This window comes from Pan troglodytes, chromosome 13, assembly GCF_028858775.2.
Source record: "Pan troglodytes isolate AG18354 chromosome 13, NHGRI_mPanTro3-v2.0_pri, whole genome shotgun sequence".
Lineage (NCBI taxonomy): Eukaryota > Metazoa > Chordata > Mammalia > Primates > Hominidae > Pan > Pan troglodytes.
This window is the reverse complement of record NC_072411.2, coordinates 68,086,940-68,104,124: the sequence shown is the minus strand read 5'-3', so window position 1 is coordinate 68,104,124 and position 17,185 is coordinate 68,086,940. Positions and strand designations below refer to the sequence as shown.

The following is a 17,185-nucleotide window of genomic DNA, read 5'->3' as shown; positions in this document are numbered from 1 at the left end:
GTCCAGAATGTAATACATGTGTCCTCTTCTACGGGAAACAGAGATATATAATGCCCAGAAGCAAAAACCTCATTAGTACTAGAACATTTATTATAAGTAATGAATTAGTAAAGTCTTAGAAATGATACTGAATATTATCAGTATTAACTTTCTGATCTTGTAAAGTCTCCCGAGAATGTAGTCTGTAATTATAATGCTACAGATTTACCTCCCTCTTTTTCTTTCAGTTAGATATTACCAGATGATATTATATCTTTATTTATTATTTGTATATTCTAACAAATTTTTCCTTATAATTCTTTTGTCCATGTTATTTGATATTGGTCATGTTATTGCTATTACTTTTTCTTTCCACTCAAAATTTCCACTTCATTTTCTTACAATCTTTTTTTTCCCCCATGATCTCTCACTTCCATTTCATGTTCTTTTGGATTATTTTTTTCCTGTCTTCTTTAGGATTGCTTATCTAATTGAATTCCACTTTTAATGTGTTTTTCTTGTGTTCCAAAGGATCATTCTTCTTCCAGTTTTCTACTGCCCACTACTCTACTTATTTCCAATATTTTTTAAAATTCCTTCAGATTTGAAGTTTGCTAACATGCACTTTGTTACTTTTTCTTCCTAGCTATGGTTTCTTAGTTCTCTTCTTAATTTTATTTTGTCCAAATGCATAACCATAATCATCTTGAAAAGGCCTCTCTCTTTGAAGTCTTCTCTTGTTAGGAAAGTTTCATTGTCTTACCTCTTTTGAAAGGAGCAAGGTCTCCTCTATGTAACCAAATATTTAAATGCTGGTTTTTATGAAAAGAGAAAGCTGTAAGCCAAAACTGCAGATTCTATGAGGTTACTACCCCGTATCTAGTGACATGTATTTTCATAAATTAGGACAATTAAGTCTTCTGTTATAAATTTTTAGAATAAAGAGGTGAAATCTCCTTTGTAAGTGTAAATGGAAAATTCATGATTTCTGTATTTTAATAGAATAAGTACAGATTTCAAATGTAATTTAGAATATTTTTTCATAATATTACTAAAAACTATTAATATTGAATGACATCTGACAGTTTTTCAGGTATTTTGTAATTAACCTTATGAGATTTTTAACGAGTTTTATTCTTATAATTCATATAACATTATTTTTAGGTAGCATTTGAATAGAAGATCTACTTAGAGTTAAAAAAATACTTTTTCTAGTATCAGTATGATTTCATTATAATATGGGTTATATTGCTCACATATGAATATAATTCCTGTATCTTAATTTATAATTATATATAATACGTTTGAACTGATCATATTTGTCAGTGTAGAATTCATGTCTTCTACTTTCTTGGTTGTTTATTTCTCCAGTAAATGATAGCTAGTGACCAGGGAGATTTTCTTTAGAGAGCTTTTCTCAAATGCAGTATTTCTGGAGAATAGGAAGGCTTTTAGTAACTGTTTCTGTCCATTCACACAACTTCATGGACAATAACATCAAGTGTGGCACTCTGTTTGAAAGACGGTGATTGTCGTAATGATCACATATGTTAAAATATACCTACATATGATATCTAAACATATACATATTAAGGAAAGTGCTAAAACAGTAAAATGAAAAGGATGAAACCGAATTGATGGAAAAAGACATACTAGATAAGTGCAAATAAGTAGAAATTAAAGTCATTATACGCTATGAGACAAAGTTGTCTTTAAAGGGAAGAAACTACAGTAAGATAAACAAGGGCCATTTAAGGAAGTACAGGGTTCAATTCACTCCAAAGATCTGATCATAAGTGTTATCTACACATCAAACAATACCGCATTGGAATTCATAGAACAAAAATGACAGAAACTACAATAAATAAAAACACATTAAATAGACATTAATTTGCCTCTCTCAACTTGGAACAATCAAGTAGAAAAAAAATATGTACAGACATAGAAGGTCTACATAAGATAAGAAATAAGATCAATATAATTGAGGCATAATGAACTCTACTGCTTTAAAATAAAGAATAAGTTTCTTTTTAATGTTCTTAGAAAAGTCATTTTAAAAACAACCTCTATTAGGATAAAAATAAATCACAATAAATTCCAAGAAACAGAAATGGTACGAACTACATTATCAGAGCATAGTGTAATAAAACTAAACATAAATTTAAAACTTAGAAGGAAAATCTATCATTTGAAAAATTTCAACACTTTCTTTTTTTTTTTTTTTTTTTTTTGAGACGGAGTCTCGCTGTGTCTCGCAGGTTGGAGTGCAGTGGCGCGATCTCGGCTCACTGCAAGCTCCGCCTCCCGGGTTCACGCCATTCTCCTGCCTCAGCCTCCCAAGTAGCTGGGACTACAGGCGCCCGCCAACACGCCCGGCTAATTTTTTGTAATTTTAGTAGAAACGGGGTTTCACCGTGTTAGCCAGGATGGTCTCGATCTCCTGACCTCGTGATCCGCCCGTCTCGGCCTCCCAAAGTGCTAGGATTACAGGCGTGAGCCACCGCGCCCGGCCACACTTTCTTTTAAATAGTTCTTGCATCAGTGAGGACTTTGAAACCAAAATTCATTTTAAGAATTTTCTGGTTATTCTTGTTTGCTTATTTTTCCACATGAATTCTCAAATAGATTTCTCTAGTTATATGAATTTTGTGATTATTTTTCAAAGGCTGCATTTAATTTATTAATTTAGGGAAAGTTAATATCTTTATGATATTAGATAGCATTCCTATCTAATAATAGGATATACCTTTCCATCCATTTATATTTACTTTTGGTTTATTCAAAGCTTTTAAAAAATGCTTACATTGTATTTAGAAACATTTCTTCCATTGTACTTTTTCTCTTTGAAATAGACTAGTTTTATAGTAGTTTTAGATTCAGAGCAAAATTAAGCCAAAAATATAGAGTTTCCCCTTTCTCTACACACGCAGAGCCTCCCCCCACTTCAATATCTTGCACCAGAGTAGCACATATGTATTACTGTAAAAATAATCTATTTAGAAGAGAAAAAATACAATGGAAGAAAATTAATTTAGGAAAAAAATTAATTTTTTCCCTAAATTAACAAATTAAACGCAGTTCAAATATACCTATATTGTATATATGTATATTTTAACATATGTGCTATGTTATATGTATTAGAATCAAAGTCCTCTTTGATTCAAGAGCTATTTTAAAGACAGTGTTTAGGTATTGTATATAGTTACAACTGATGAACCCAAACTGATATATCATAATCACCCAAAGTCCATAGTTTACATTATAATTCAATCTTGGTATTGTACATTCTATGGGTTTGCACAAATGTATAATGACATGTGTCCACTATTACAGTGTCATGCAAAGTATCTTCACTGCCCTGGCAATCACTGATCTTTTTATTGTCTCTATAGTTTTTTCTTTTCCATAATGTCATATAGTTGGAATCATACCGTATGTCCATTTTAGATTGCTTCTTTCAATTAGTAATATGTATTTAAAGTTTCTCCATGTCTTTTCATGGCTTGATAGCTCATTTCCTTTAATGCTGAGTAATATTCCATTGTCTGGATGTACCACAGGTTATTTATCCATTCACCTACTGAAGGACATCTTGGTTGCTTCCAGGTTTGGGCAATTATGAATAAAGCTGCTGTATACATCCATGTGCAGGATTTTGTGTGGACATAAGTTTTCAACTCCTCTGGTTAAATCCTAAGGTATGCAATTGCTGGATCATATGGTAAGAGTATGTTTGGTTTTTAAGAAACTGCTAAACTGTCTTCCAAGTTGCTGTACCATTTTGCTTGCCCACCAGCAATGAATGTGAGCTTCTATTGCTCCATATCTTCATCAGCATTTAATGTTGTTAGTGTTCTGGACTTCGACCATTCTAATGAGGGTGTAGTGCTATCTTATTGTTTTAATTTGCATTTCACTAATGACATATGATGTGGGGCATCTTCTTCTCATATGCTTATTTGCCATCTGTGTGTCTTTGGTGAAGTGTCTGTTCAGGTCTTTGGCCCATTTTTTATTCAGATTGTTCATTTTCTTATTGTTGAGCTTTAATAATTTATTGCATGTTTGGGGTAACAGTCCTTTATCAGACATGTCTTTTGCAAATATTTTTTCTTAGTATGTGGCTTGCCTTCCTATTCTCTTGATAGTATCTTTCACAGAGCAAAATTTTTCATTTTAATGATATCAGTTTGTCAATTCTTTTTTTTCATGGATCGTGCCTTTGGTGTTATATCTAAAAAGTCATCACCTGAGTTCTGGTTCCAAAATGGCAGTGAAGAAGCAAGCTGGCACAATTCCTCCTCACCATCACTCCTAGAAAACCAAAAACAAATATATAGCACTGAGAATATCACCAGAAATATTCCAGAACTCAAATATGAAGATGAGACAGTTCCAAGAAAAACAGAGAACTAAAAAGTTATCAACAAATTTAGTCAACTAGGTTTTCTCTAATATTATCTTCTAGTAGTTTTTTAGTTCTGCATTTTACATTTAGATTTGTGATCCATTTTGAATTATTTTTTGTGAAAGGCGTAAGGTCTAGGTTCATTTTTTTTTTGCATTTGGATGTCTAGTTATTCCAGCAATACATGTGGAAAAGACTATCTTTTCTTCATTTTATTACCTTGCTTCTTTATTACAGATCAGTTGGCTGTAATTATGTGGGCCTTCTTCCACACTCACTATCCTATTCCATTGATCCATTTATCTATTCTTTTGTCAGTACCACACTGTATTGATTACTGCAGCTTTATAGTAAGTCTTAAAGTTGGGTTAGTGTCAGTCCTCCAACTTTGTTCTTCTTCAACATTGTGTTGGCTCTTTTGGGTTTTTTGCCTTTCCAAATAAACTTCAAAATCAGTTTATCAATATCCACAAAATAACTGCTGGGATTTTGACAGAAATTAAATTAAACCTTTAGTTCAAGTTGGGAAGAACTAGTGTCTTTGATATATTGAACACTCCTATCCAAAGACATGGACTACCTCTGCATTTATTTAGTTGTTCTTTGATCTCCACCTCACTCCATATAGAAAATAAATTCCAAATAGATAAAATATTTAAACTTATAACATTAAACCACCAAAATACTAAAAATACAAGAGGAAAAGGTGATACAGATGCATGTGTGTGTATGTATATATTTTATATCCTTTTTCCTACCCCTTACTGCCCATCCCTCTGGATGCCTTTCTAAGCATTATACAGTATCCAGAAGCCAAAGAAGAATTAGATAATCACCTAACAATTTTAACATTTTTAATTAAATCTTTTAAAATCTGTAGCACAAAGCACCATAAAGTCAAAAAACATTTATTTTTAAAAGACCACACATCAAAAAACCAAGTGGCTAATATTTTGTCTTAAAAGATGCTATAGATTGAAAAAAATAAAAGGAAAAAATGGGCTGTTTTAAATAAGCAGTTGCAGGAAAGAAAATAAAAAATAATTCTTAAGTATAAGAAAAATATATTCCACTTTTTTCATAGTAAGACAAATGCAAATTAAAATTATAATATGCTCTCATCTTTGTCCCTGTCAGATTGGAAAAATCAAAAATATGATAACATATTATATTGGTGAGGATAAATAGGCACTCTGTTACACTGCTGTCAGGAGAATAAGTTCATACAAACTCCATAGAAAGTAGTTTTGCAGTAACTATCATAAATAAACATTCTGTACAAAGCCAAGTCTACCTTTAAAAATTAATTTTATAAATATATCCACATATATTTGAAAGTATGTGTGTAAAAATGTATTACTTGCAACTTTATTCAATATTAGCTAAAGATTGGAAACAACCCAAATACTCACATTCAGGGAATTGGTTAAATAAATTATGGCACATAACATGCAATGGAAACCCATGTAGCCAGTAATAGGTACGAGTCAAATCTATAAAAATTAAGATAAATGAACTCTAATATACATTTTAAGTAAAAAATGCTGGTGTAAAACAGTTTGTACAATAAGATTCCGTTTGAATATGTATTTTAAAATAGAATATGTATACATACACTCATGTTCTAGCATATAACTATTGCAAACCTGGAAATATATATGGGAGATAAGTAGCAGTGGTTGCCTCTAGGAAGGGGAATTGGGCCTGGGGAAACAAGGTAAAAAGGAGATATTATACTGCATTTTCTTTTAGATATTTGCATTTATATCATTTACATATATTTTCTATCAAAAAGCTATTTAAAAATAAAAACTATATATATACATCAGAATATTTTATTTCCCTTTTGAGAAAAGTTACTATATTTGTTATCCCTAAACTTTTATTTGCAAAAAATAAATGTTAGTATTTTCCTGATGCCTTGTAGGGGAACCAGAGTTTGTAGACAGAACATTCAGTTTTCATTGATTTACAGGCAACCTATTCTTGCAGGTACTAAATAACTGCAGGTTAAGTTCTAAGAACCGCTGAAAACTTCACTTAATAGACTAAGGGTACAAATTTAAACTTGAGTCCTCCCTTCTTTTGATCATCCGCTCTGAAAAATATGGTTATAAACCTCACAGCAATGAGAACCTCCTTGAAATTTGAGGTCTCTGTCCCTCACAAAATAATTATGCCTGCAATTTTCTTATTGTAGTTCATATACACCAAAGCTGTAATTAACTGTACCATAGCTTGCTGACCTTAATGAGTTAATGCAGTCTCCAAATAAAATTCATGGCCAAGTGGCAGCTTAGGCTCTGGAATGTTTTGGCTCAGTAATATCTGTGAAATCTGAGCTCATATTAAATATGCCTTAAAACAATACATTTGGGATTTGGCGTCTGGCATCAGATCAGGTCTGACTCTGCTGTATGGGGTTGACGGTTTTGCCTCAGGCCTTCATAATATGGTTAGCACTATAGGACTATAGAATCAGCAAGAATTTCATTATTGCTTCAGTGAAGAAAAACACTTCAGTTTCTATTGAGTTTATGGCACCCTGACTTCTTTCTGATCATTTTTCTTGGAACAGGAGACTCCTGCTGTCTCCTGCACCTACAGCTATCTTCTTCCACCCCTACCTCCATGTAGTAATTTCTTTACAGCCTAGTTTTTCCTCTCCTTCTTACTCACATAAATGACATTTGTCCAACCGTGGACTGTCTTTATCTTTATGTGTTCAAGTAAGCCAACCATGCATGGCTAGTGAAGTGAGCAGGACATAGTTCCAGTTGTCTCAAATCTTAGAAGAGGTTAAAGCCCAGTCAAGACAGCAATAACTATTTGATTGGTCATTAAGGTTGGTCACTGCAAACTATCCTGACTAACTTGGCCAGGAATCACTTGTCAGACCTAGAGGGTTAGATTTTATGTCCTCTCAGAGACAATTCCTTTTCCCCTCATCCTTGTTAAATGAGCTATCCTTTGTCTTTATACACACAGTCTCCATCTTCTGGGTGTGTCACAGACTGAATAACTCATTAGTGATATAGTGGTAATTAGCCTAATGTACTTTGATTAGGGCCATATTTGAACCACTTTTAAAACTCATGGCACAGTTCCTGTATCAGTAAAGCACAAGAATTAATAAATAAGTGATGCTTAACTAAACTCAACACAGAAACCATTTGTGTTAAAATGTTTTCTTTAGAAATCACCTTTCAATTTAAGGAGAAAACAGACTTTAAATCCTCTAGCTCATGTTTCATGACAAGAATTTATTTATATTAACATCTCTTAGTCCTCTCTTTAAAATATCTGTATTCCTTTTATTTTAGGAATTTCATATGCAGAATAAATGGTAATTAAAATGTGCAGGATGACAAGATGGAGCAAACAGTGCTTGTACCACCAGGACCTGACAGCTTCAACTTCTTCACCAGAGAATCTCTTGCGGCTATTGAAAGACGCATTGCAGAAGAAAAGGCAAAGAATCCCAAACCAGACAAAAAAGATGACGACGAAAATGGCCCAAAGCCAAATAGTGACTTGGAAGCTGGAAAGAACCTTCCATTTATTTATGGAGACATTCCTCCAGAGATGGTGTCAGAGCCCCTGGAGGACCTGGACCCCTACTATATCAATAAGAAAGTGAGTGTTTTTTATCAGGCATATTTTGCTGCTAATTGCCTACTGCATTCCTTGGACTGTTGTAGCACCAACACATGCCAAATTAGCACAAAATCTTAAGTATCCTTCTGTTTAAGAAATGAAACACATTTGTGGGTGGTTTATGCATATACATGAGAAATGAATTGATTATATCATAACATATGCAACTGTCCCAAATGCACCATGACAAATAAAAAGAGGCCAGGTGCGGTGGCTCAAGCCTGTAATGCCAGCACTTTGAGGGGCGAGGCAGGCAGATCACGAGGTTAAGAGATTGAGACCATCCTGGCCAACATGGTGAAACCCCTTCTCTGCTAAAATACAAAAAATTTGCTGGGCGTGGTGGCACGCGCATGTAGTCCCAGTCACTCAGGAGGCTGAGGCAGGGGAATCCCTTGTTGAACCCTGGAGGCCGAGGTTGCAGTGAGCCGAGATGACGCCACTACACTCCAGCCTGGAGACAGAGCAAGACTGTGTCAAAAAAAAAAAAAAAAAAAAAAAAAAGAAAGAAAGAAAGAAGGGAGGGTGGGAGGGAAGGAAGGAAGGAAAGAAAGAGGCAGCTAATTTAACAAATTGACAGATTCTCTCCACAGATTCGATTTACTATACAATTTTTTTGTACTTTCTGTACTTGGAAATACTTGGAAATCTCAAAATCATGAGTTATAAAGACTATACAAAATATTAGTACTAATTTTTCATGCAAACAAATTTGATGCCACAAGGGTTTGCAATTTCAATGTCATGTTATAAACAACAAATCAATTAATTTCCTGAAGAAATTTTGTTACCTGTAAAATAACATTTTTACATAAACTAGAATTTTACAAGTTATTTAATATTTTGGTATTAATGTATTAATATTGGCAAGAATTAACAAAAATGTCATAACCTGAAGAACCTATAAACAATATTTGAATGCGTGCTTTTTTCATATCCATGGTTGAAATGAATCTTATGTTAAGCATCCAACCGTTCATTATGACCGTCATTTCACCAAACCATAACAAAAACCATAAAATTTTTTTTAAGATTATTGCATTGATTTTAAATTAAATGTATGACGTTAGGTGATTCGTAACATTTTCTTCTTTATCACTTGACACAATGCATTTGTGAATCTTAGTGGAAAGGTAGGGCACAAAGATTGTAATTAAGTAAATTTTTTTGTTGGACCTGGACCTTAAAATACCCTCTAAACTTTTAGGGACTCTGTTTCTGGCCCAGTTCTGTGTGAAGTTAGTCCTTGCCAAATGCATGCAAAAGTTTGGCATTTGTAATATGTGAATTTGAGGCAGTTTTATAAATCACTTCCGATTGACAGCTACAGTTTCAGAGGAAAGAGCGTCACAAAAGGTTGACTAGCCTTAGGTTCAGATTTTTTTTAACTTTTCAGGATATAGTCAGTTTAAGTATAACATATTTTCCCTTTTTTTTTTTTTCTTTTTGAGACGCAGTCTCGCTCTGTGGCCCAGACTGGAGTGCAGTGGTGCCATCTCGGCTGACTGCAAGCCCCACCTCTCGGGTTCACGCCATTCTCCTGCCTCAGTCTCCCCAGTAGCTGGGACTACAGGCGCCTGCCACCACGCCCGGCTAATTTTTTGTAATTTTAGTAGAGACGGGGTTTCACCATGTTAGCCAGGATGGTCTTGATCTCCTGACCTCGTGATCCACCGGCCTCGGCCTCCCAAAGTGCTAGGATTACAGGCGTGAGCCACTGCGCCCGGCCCATATTTTCCTTTTTTTTTTTTTTAAAACATTATACAACTTTAATGTTACACCATCTACAAATCTAAATTACATTTAAAATTATCAGTTGACAGTGGTACTAGGATTTACATTAGGAATCACTACATGTTTCCCCTTTTTAAAAACTGATCTATTCATTTTACAGTAGAGGAAGGGATGGATCATTTTCCATGTATTTCATTTTCCTCTAACTTTGCTTTTGAACACCATATTGTCAAATCTTAGTTGATAAGAGATTATTAATCTCATAACTGCCATTTAAGTTATGAGAAAAGTTGCACTTTATTATTTAATCAGCTCTTTGGAAATTAATGTATCTGAAAAGCCAAAGCCCAAACTAAACAAACTACAAGGACTTTATTTGTATAAGAAAAGTAAAAATGCAGATAATCCAATTGCCTAAACATTTTAATTCGTTTAAAATGACTTCAGTATTGAAGTGAAGACTGATGTGTTCCAGGCAGAAATTCATTCACAGTATAGAGTATGCTACTGTATTTATAGCCATTGGATACTTTTAGTTTATTCAGAGGCTGCTCTTGGGATATGTTAGTGGGCTCCATCCTCAACAGGCCTTTTGCTACCCCCAGACACCGGGCCCTCACCTCTTTGGTAGCAATCACCATCTAAAAATTATTAAAGCCACCCAGCATCTATCCCTTAATCAAACAGGGAAGAAATTTAGTATCTCTGCTCCTATGCTGGGTCCTTATTTGTAAAATAATAAATGAATGTTTTGAGAAAGACCAAACTAATGCATGTTGACAAAGGTAGACATTCTTCATCTGGAAACCAGAACAACCAATCAATCTTTTTTTTTTTTTAATTAGAGAGCTTTCAGACTGATAAAAGTGATTGACTCGAGGGGATGTCCCTAAACAAAATGGTCCATAATTGGTTTATAATGAATTATATATAGCAAAGGATATAAAGACAGATGTAAAACAAAATTGTGCAAACATTTTCAAAATACTCAAAAGAAACATCTTAAAACTGAGGGTGAAAGGCCAACTCTGATGAAGTGACAGCCAGATTCTTGTGTCGAGGAAACCCTTATAAACTTTGTTAGGCTCACGTCTAAACTTGCTCTTAACATCTTCTGTTCTTATCTTCAAATGCACATGGTATGAGGAAAGAAAAGCATTTTGGCATTTTGGAGCAAATCACAGTGTGCAAGTAGAACAACCTGATAAGGGAAATATTGTTATCAGGAAAGAGTTTTCCCCAAGGTAAGGTATACTCATGGCTTTTACATTGAACTGACACCAAGCAAATCTTCAAATGTAAGTCATTCAACAGCAATGCACATGAAGCTTTTTGCAGGGCTGAAATCCTTAAAAACTAACATGGTGTGCTTAGAACACATGATTGAGTTATGTGTTTGAAATTTCCTTCTTCTGCATTTTTATGTCTTAAGACTTTTATAAGTTGCCTGTACACTTTTTTCTGCCTTTAATTTTCTTTTCTAATTGGATTATTTCAGTATTGAAAAATATTCTTAAATGGAATTAATTTGCTCTGACTAAAGTTGGAATGCTTAGCAAAATCTGAACCTTTTAAAAATAATGAATATTTCTTTCAATATTCGATGACTAATTTTACTTTAGTGACTGGGTTATCTGAGATTGGCTGGGTGATCTTCATTAAAACAATGCGGTACACATACACAGTACTCTTGACACAGCTAAATGGTCGAACAGTGGAAATGTCACCAGGGAAAATGTTTATTAAGATGAGATTTTCCACTAATGCTGATATTGGGGGTGTGGATTAGATTTGCCTGAGTGAAATGGAATATGCAGTTAGACTAGTGATTTCCCTAAAGTTGGACTCTAGTACAATAGTTAATGTGTCATTTGCATCAGTATACAAAGACTCTGGTTTCTTTCTCAACTATATGGAATAGACAAAAGAAGCCAATTGTAAAAATATTTGCAGAATCCATTCCTTATGTTATATTTTATGTTAAAGTGCAGTAGTGTACATGCAAGGAATTTATGTGAATAGAAAAAACACAACCACCACACTGAAGCTCTCTGTAATCTTTTACGAAGGCAGTGTCAGTGAGCTTATTAAAATGTCACTGCTGAGAGTATATTTTCCAATGGCATATGCCCACATATTTTTATCTTCTTTGTCCCAGTTTAAGATGTGCAAATTATGTAATGTTCAAATATTCTACTAAAATTGTTAAAGCAGTTTAATCCATGTTCAGTAATATTGTAGTAGTAACTAAAGAAATAGTAGCAACCATCTCATGAACATTCCTGATGCATAGAAGCATTAGAAGGTTTTTAGATCCTCAGATGTTTTAAGCCTTCAGAGTTCCAGGTTAAAAACTCAGGGGAAAAAAATGCTATCATAATATGATGACAGTATTTTTCATATCCTGTTAGCTCTGACTCAGTGGTCTTTAGAACATGATTCCAGATTGGTTTCCCTTTGTTTGTTTATTTACTTTAGCTGTGTAGCAAGGCACATTTTAGCTTGTGGACACACCTTTTTTTCCCTCACGGGACTTTTTTTCACAGTTTCCTTTCATAGCTTGGGCTGATTTTGTACCATTTGGCCCTCCATTCAAATTCTGTACCCACTCTTTATTATAGAAAATGTCTTCCTTCTCATGTTCTTGTTAAAATTACGGATGAATCATTATTACCATGGAAGAAAATGTCATTTTAACAATGTGACAGTTTACTGGAAATAGAATGAGATATTTTAGATCTGTAGTAAAAATGGATGTTTGTTAATTATGGAGTGCAGAAATGCATTCATTTTTAAAAAGTCCTATGGATCATTTAAAAGTAACTTATTCTCTCTTGCTATCAACTGTCCTGAAAAGATGCACACTCACTTTTTCTTGGGCTCCATGAGAAGTCATATATGAATTTGTGATTTCAAATTCATGTTTGGTCTATCACTGCCACGGGAGTTTTTAGTTGTTAAATTGGGTGGAGAGAGTTTGTTTTGTTTTTAATTGGGATTATGGAGTTTTTCTTGCAAAAGTAGTTAATGGGAAATCAGAAAAGAGGATGATTATTAAAAGCTTATAATTTCACGAATTGTCATATGGGCAGTCCCCAGTGTGTAGCTGTGCTTTGCTTATCATCAGCTCCTGTAAAGCTACAAGTCACCCAGACTCTCCCTTACATCCACGACCCTGTAGCTGACTTCCCAATCTTTCTCTTCCCTATGCACTATTTCTTCCTTGTGCTTCTTTTTCCTTTGTCACCTCCCTGTCTCTGTCTCAGAAACAGTCCCAAGATGGTGATGTTGATCAATAAAATGATGCTTGGCATTTTTAGAGTATCTGCCATATCTTTAGGAGATCCTTCAATTGAAAGTTTCCAAAACCCAACAGAAACAACTTTTGGGGAAAAATAAAGGAAATGTGTCTAGTGAATCTGGTTTTAATATCAAAATACCCAGTACCTCAAACAATGTCATGAGGGTACTCCTTTTCCATGGTCAGCTCTGCTGTCACCCATGCTGGCTTCATTTGCAGGCTGGCTCTTCCACAAGATGGCAGAAATAGCCACCAGTGGTGCTAAACTAACATCCTACAGCCTTGTAACTACTATCTTCTGCTCACTAAAACAAGAAAGAAGAAAGAAAAAAGGCCCAGGTTTTCTTCAAAAGCTCTAGCAGTTGTCCTAGAAGTGAGTCTAATTAGGTCACATGGCCTCCTCTGAACCACTCACTTTGGCTAGTGGTATGTGATGGTCTCCTTGGTATGGGATGGTCTCTGTCATATACTAACCTGTGTTGCCAAGGGGTGGGTCGGCTCCACCAAGCCACATGGGAAGACAGTGGGGCAGAGATTTACTCCAAAAGAAAGAGAAGAGGAACTGTTAGAAAAGGTGTCCTAAGCAGGCAAAAAAAAAAAAAAAAAAAAAAAGCTATATACTCTACATGCTATATATAATATCAGTATAATTACTGTTCTTTTTTAATCCACAGATTCTTTCAAGATAGCTCTTGTCTTTATTTAAAAATAATAAAACTGAGTTTAAATAACTTGCCTAAGATCACAAAACTATTAAGTAGCAGAGACTAGTTTTAAAACTAGACCAGTGAGTTTCCATGGCCCATTGCCATGTTAGTTCGGATTTGCAGTCATAGCACTAATCACAGCAGTGGAAAAAAAAAAAAAGAGAAGTCAGTGATGGAATCTAAATAAGCCTATAGCTGTCCTTCCTGTTTCCTACTCATGCCATTTTGCAAGATGTGATTCTGGTCTCCCAGGCCGGCAGTATTTCCTGAACCCTTACTGGTCATTTCAACACTTGGCCATTTCCTGCCTTTGTAAAACCTTATTTATTTATTATTATTATTCATTTTTATCAACATCACCATCTTGGGACTGTTTCTGAGACAGAGACAGGGAGGTGACAAAGGAAAAACTAAAATCTTAGACACTCAGTGATCTAGATTAGCTTCTAAAATAATTAGAAATTTTTGTTCCCACTAAATTCCAGTAGGGTGATAAGCACCTATTTTCAAAAAGGATCAATTCAGGAAATTTAAATTGTGTGCCTCTATAAGGAAATGGCATTTAAATTGGGATCTGAAGGTTAAAAAGGAGGAGGGAGAGGAGAATCTTCCAAGGAAAGAGAACAGCATAGAATAAGACATGTAATCAAGCTGACCTGTAATAGGTAAGAGGAGAATAAGGTGAGGTTGGGGAGGTAGACCTGGGGCTAGATAAAGGGGATCTTTCAGTACATCTTAAAGAGTTTGAAGGTTATCTTCAAAGCAAAATGAATTCCCAACAAGTATTTAGGTACAGGAGTAACATGGTCCACTTTACAGTGTTAAAAATCACTCAACTTCTCTATGGAGAAATTTAGGAGTTTTATACTTGATCTAGCATTTTGACAATGGAGATGGAGAATAATGGATAGAGTCAGAATTGGTTTTGGAGGTGTTTAGGTGTCAGACAGAAGGAAGCTGATGGCCTCATTTTCTTAGATAGGAAGTTTGAGAAGAAAGATACTGAACCTGAAAATTCCAATACTAAAATTGGCCATGCTTTGGAGAAACAGAAATGTTCTTATATGTGTATATTTAAGAGTTAGAATACAGAGACGCATTTTAAATATTTTAATCCTTATATTTTTATTGACACTTTAGAATTCACTAAGGGCATTGACATGTTTTATTTCACTTTATCCTCAAAATGATCCTGAGATTGGTATTAGTATAATCTTCTCCATTGAGATGGAGAAATTGAGGGGAATAGTTTGCTCATAGTTCTCACACAGCAAGCTTGTAATCAAGCTGGGCTCAAAAGTGTTCTTTCCAGTCAAAGAAAAATTAACTGACCATATAATAGTGTAGCAGACCCATGGTATGTACATTCTGATGATTTGGGCTGAAAAATGTTTCAGCTCCAGATTTTATTCTTTTTCCTTGTTGTTATAGTTTCTTCTCTCTGCTGGAGAAGAGGTTGAGGGCTCTGCAGCCTTGGCTGACAAAAGCCTACCTAGGCACTTTCTAGGGAGGCACCTTCTGCAGAGTTATCTCCTCCACTGGCCCCAACCCTCCACCCAGCTAAAGCATAGGAACAAGCAATTTTACAGACTCTTCTCTAGGTACAAATTCTTCTCTTTTGTGTGAGCGTATGGCAACAATGTTTAAAAACTGACTGTGAGGCATGGAGTCCACAGACATGTTTTGTTAAACTAACAAAATTATTTATAATTTTGAATTATTTTCTGGCATTTATAAATCAGAAACTCTTTCACACACACATAAAATTATACATCTAAGGATTCCTCTTGAAATATCAGTTCAGGCATCACTGACTTATATGCCTAAAACTGGCAGGTACCTATTGTCACTTACCCTCTGTGGGCATTTTAGTTTGTAATCTGTGGCTTAAGGACCACATCTGTCATTAAGTGAAGGCTATATATTAAAGCTTGGTGGCCCACGGGTAGGCAAGTGACACAGATTGTTGTTTAGTCTGGTTATCACTGGTTGAAAGGAAAAAATTGAATGAGACTAGGAGATGAAAAAATATTAAATATGGCATACTCTCTTCAGAGTCAGGTAGAAAGCCTGCAAGAAAACTTTTCATCCCCCAGTGAGCCAGAAAAGGAAGAAAATCTTGGCTTGAACTCACAGGCTATGACAAATGAGAAGGGAAGTAGGTGAGACCATTTAAAGTCCTTGGGAAAAAAAATTATATACCATGGAATTGACCCAGCATAAGAAATGTCCCCAGAGATATGTATTATACTAATGGAATCTCCTGACCATCTATGCTGCTCTTCACACCCAAAACTTTGAAGCATCTCTCCTCTTGCAACATGGCTCTAATTCTCCCCCTTCATGCTGGAACCTCTTTCCAAGCCAGCAGCTTAGAGCTATGAAAAACTTAATAGCACTTCTGGGTAGGAGCTAGAGCCAGATAATTTTCCTGGTCTGACTTCCAGGCTATTTCAAGGACAGAACTCTGCCATTTTCAGAGTAACACTTTCTTACACATAGTGATAAAGTTTCTCAGTGCCATTCATTCAGAATTGTACTTCACTAACAGTTTGATAGACCTGTGGGTCTAGAAATATATGTGTATCTGTGAGAATATATGTTCACATTTCCAAACAATTGACTTCCAAATGCATTTCTGGAGCACAGCTCATGTACAAGTTGGAAATTGCCTGTTTCAAACTTTGAAGCTAAAGGATAAATTTAAACAACCAGTAGTACATTCTACATTTTGTGTATTGTTCATCATCATAGCTCACCTTCCTGTGTTATTTCTTGTTTTTGCCAGTAGATTTACTTTAAGAGTAGGAAAGTGCAATAAATTTGGAGTCAGTCCTGTTATTTGGCAATGTTTCAATAATGTTTAGATGAAACACAAAGTTAGAGCTTATGTTTAAACTATGTACTTTGAAGAATATGGCCCCTAGATTGAAATAAATGTTAAGGTAATGGCTATATTTAAATGAGAAAAAGAAACTGGAAAACCATGGCTTGTTAAATTCAATGTCCATCCTGGGAAAAAATTGTAAACAAATCACTTTCTATAAGCCCAGAAACGAGAAAAGATTACTAGATAATAACAAATATAGTTTCATAAATAGCAATTTCTACCAAATCATTGTAACATAATTATTTTCTTAGTAACTATTCAGTTAGATCAAGGGGCAAGATTTCAATCCACATGTACAACATAATCATTGATAATTTGGCCAATGGTTTGTGATTTTTTATAACCATTAGGTAACAAACATATTAACAGCCCTGCTATGACAGAATCATCTGGATTACTTATTTAAAGTATAAAAACTAGGTATCAAAATCTGACCGGCTAAATTGGAATCACATTACCTCTGTGAGCTAAGTACATTTATTCTGTTTTCAAGTGAGGTAACTGAGTCA

General features: G+C 34.7%; 1 protein-coding gene and 1 long non-coding RNA gene across 9 annotated transcripts in view; one reads left to right on the top strand and one right to left on the bottom strand.

The window, feature by feature from the left end:
• LOC107973643 (uncharacterized) overlaps positions 1-17,185 on the bottom strand; it is a 156,880-nt gene that overhangs the window by 29,019 nt on the left and 110,676 nt on the right. For 2 of the 3 annotated variants that reach the window (XR_008546812.2, XR_010150122.1), the window contains exon 5: positions 4,229-4,293. The exons of the other annotated variant lie outside the window; for it this stretch is intronic. This is a non-coding gene — a long non-coding RNA (uncharacterized LOC107973643). The remainder of the gene's footprint in view (positions 1-4,228; positions 4,294-17,185) is intronic. 3 annotated transcript variants of the gene reach the window in all.
• The window catches only part of SCN1A (sodium voltage-gated channel alpha subunit 1), a 139,918-nt gene that overhangs the window by 46,801 nt on the left and 75,932 nt on the right, over positions 1-17,185 (top strand). For all 6 annotated transcript variants that reach the window (XM_024354710.3, XM_024354708.3, XM_054679923.2 and 3 more), the window contains exons 2-3: positions 3,540-3,677; positions 7,711-8,023. In XM_024354710.3, coding sequence (XP_024210478.3) covers positions 7,760-8,023 — 264 coding nt within the window. In that variant the 5' untranslated portion in view covers positions 3,540-3,677; positions 7,711-7,759. The remainder of the gene's footprint in view (positions 1-3,539; positions 3,678-7,710; positions 8,024-17,185) is intronic.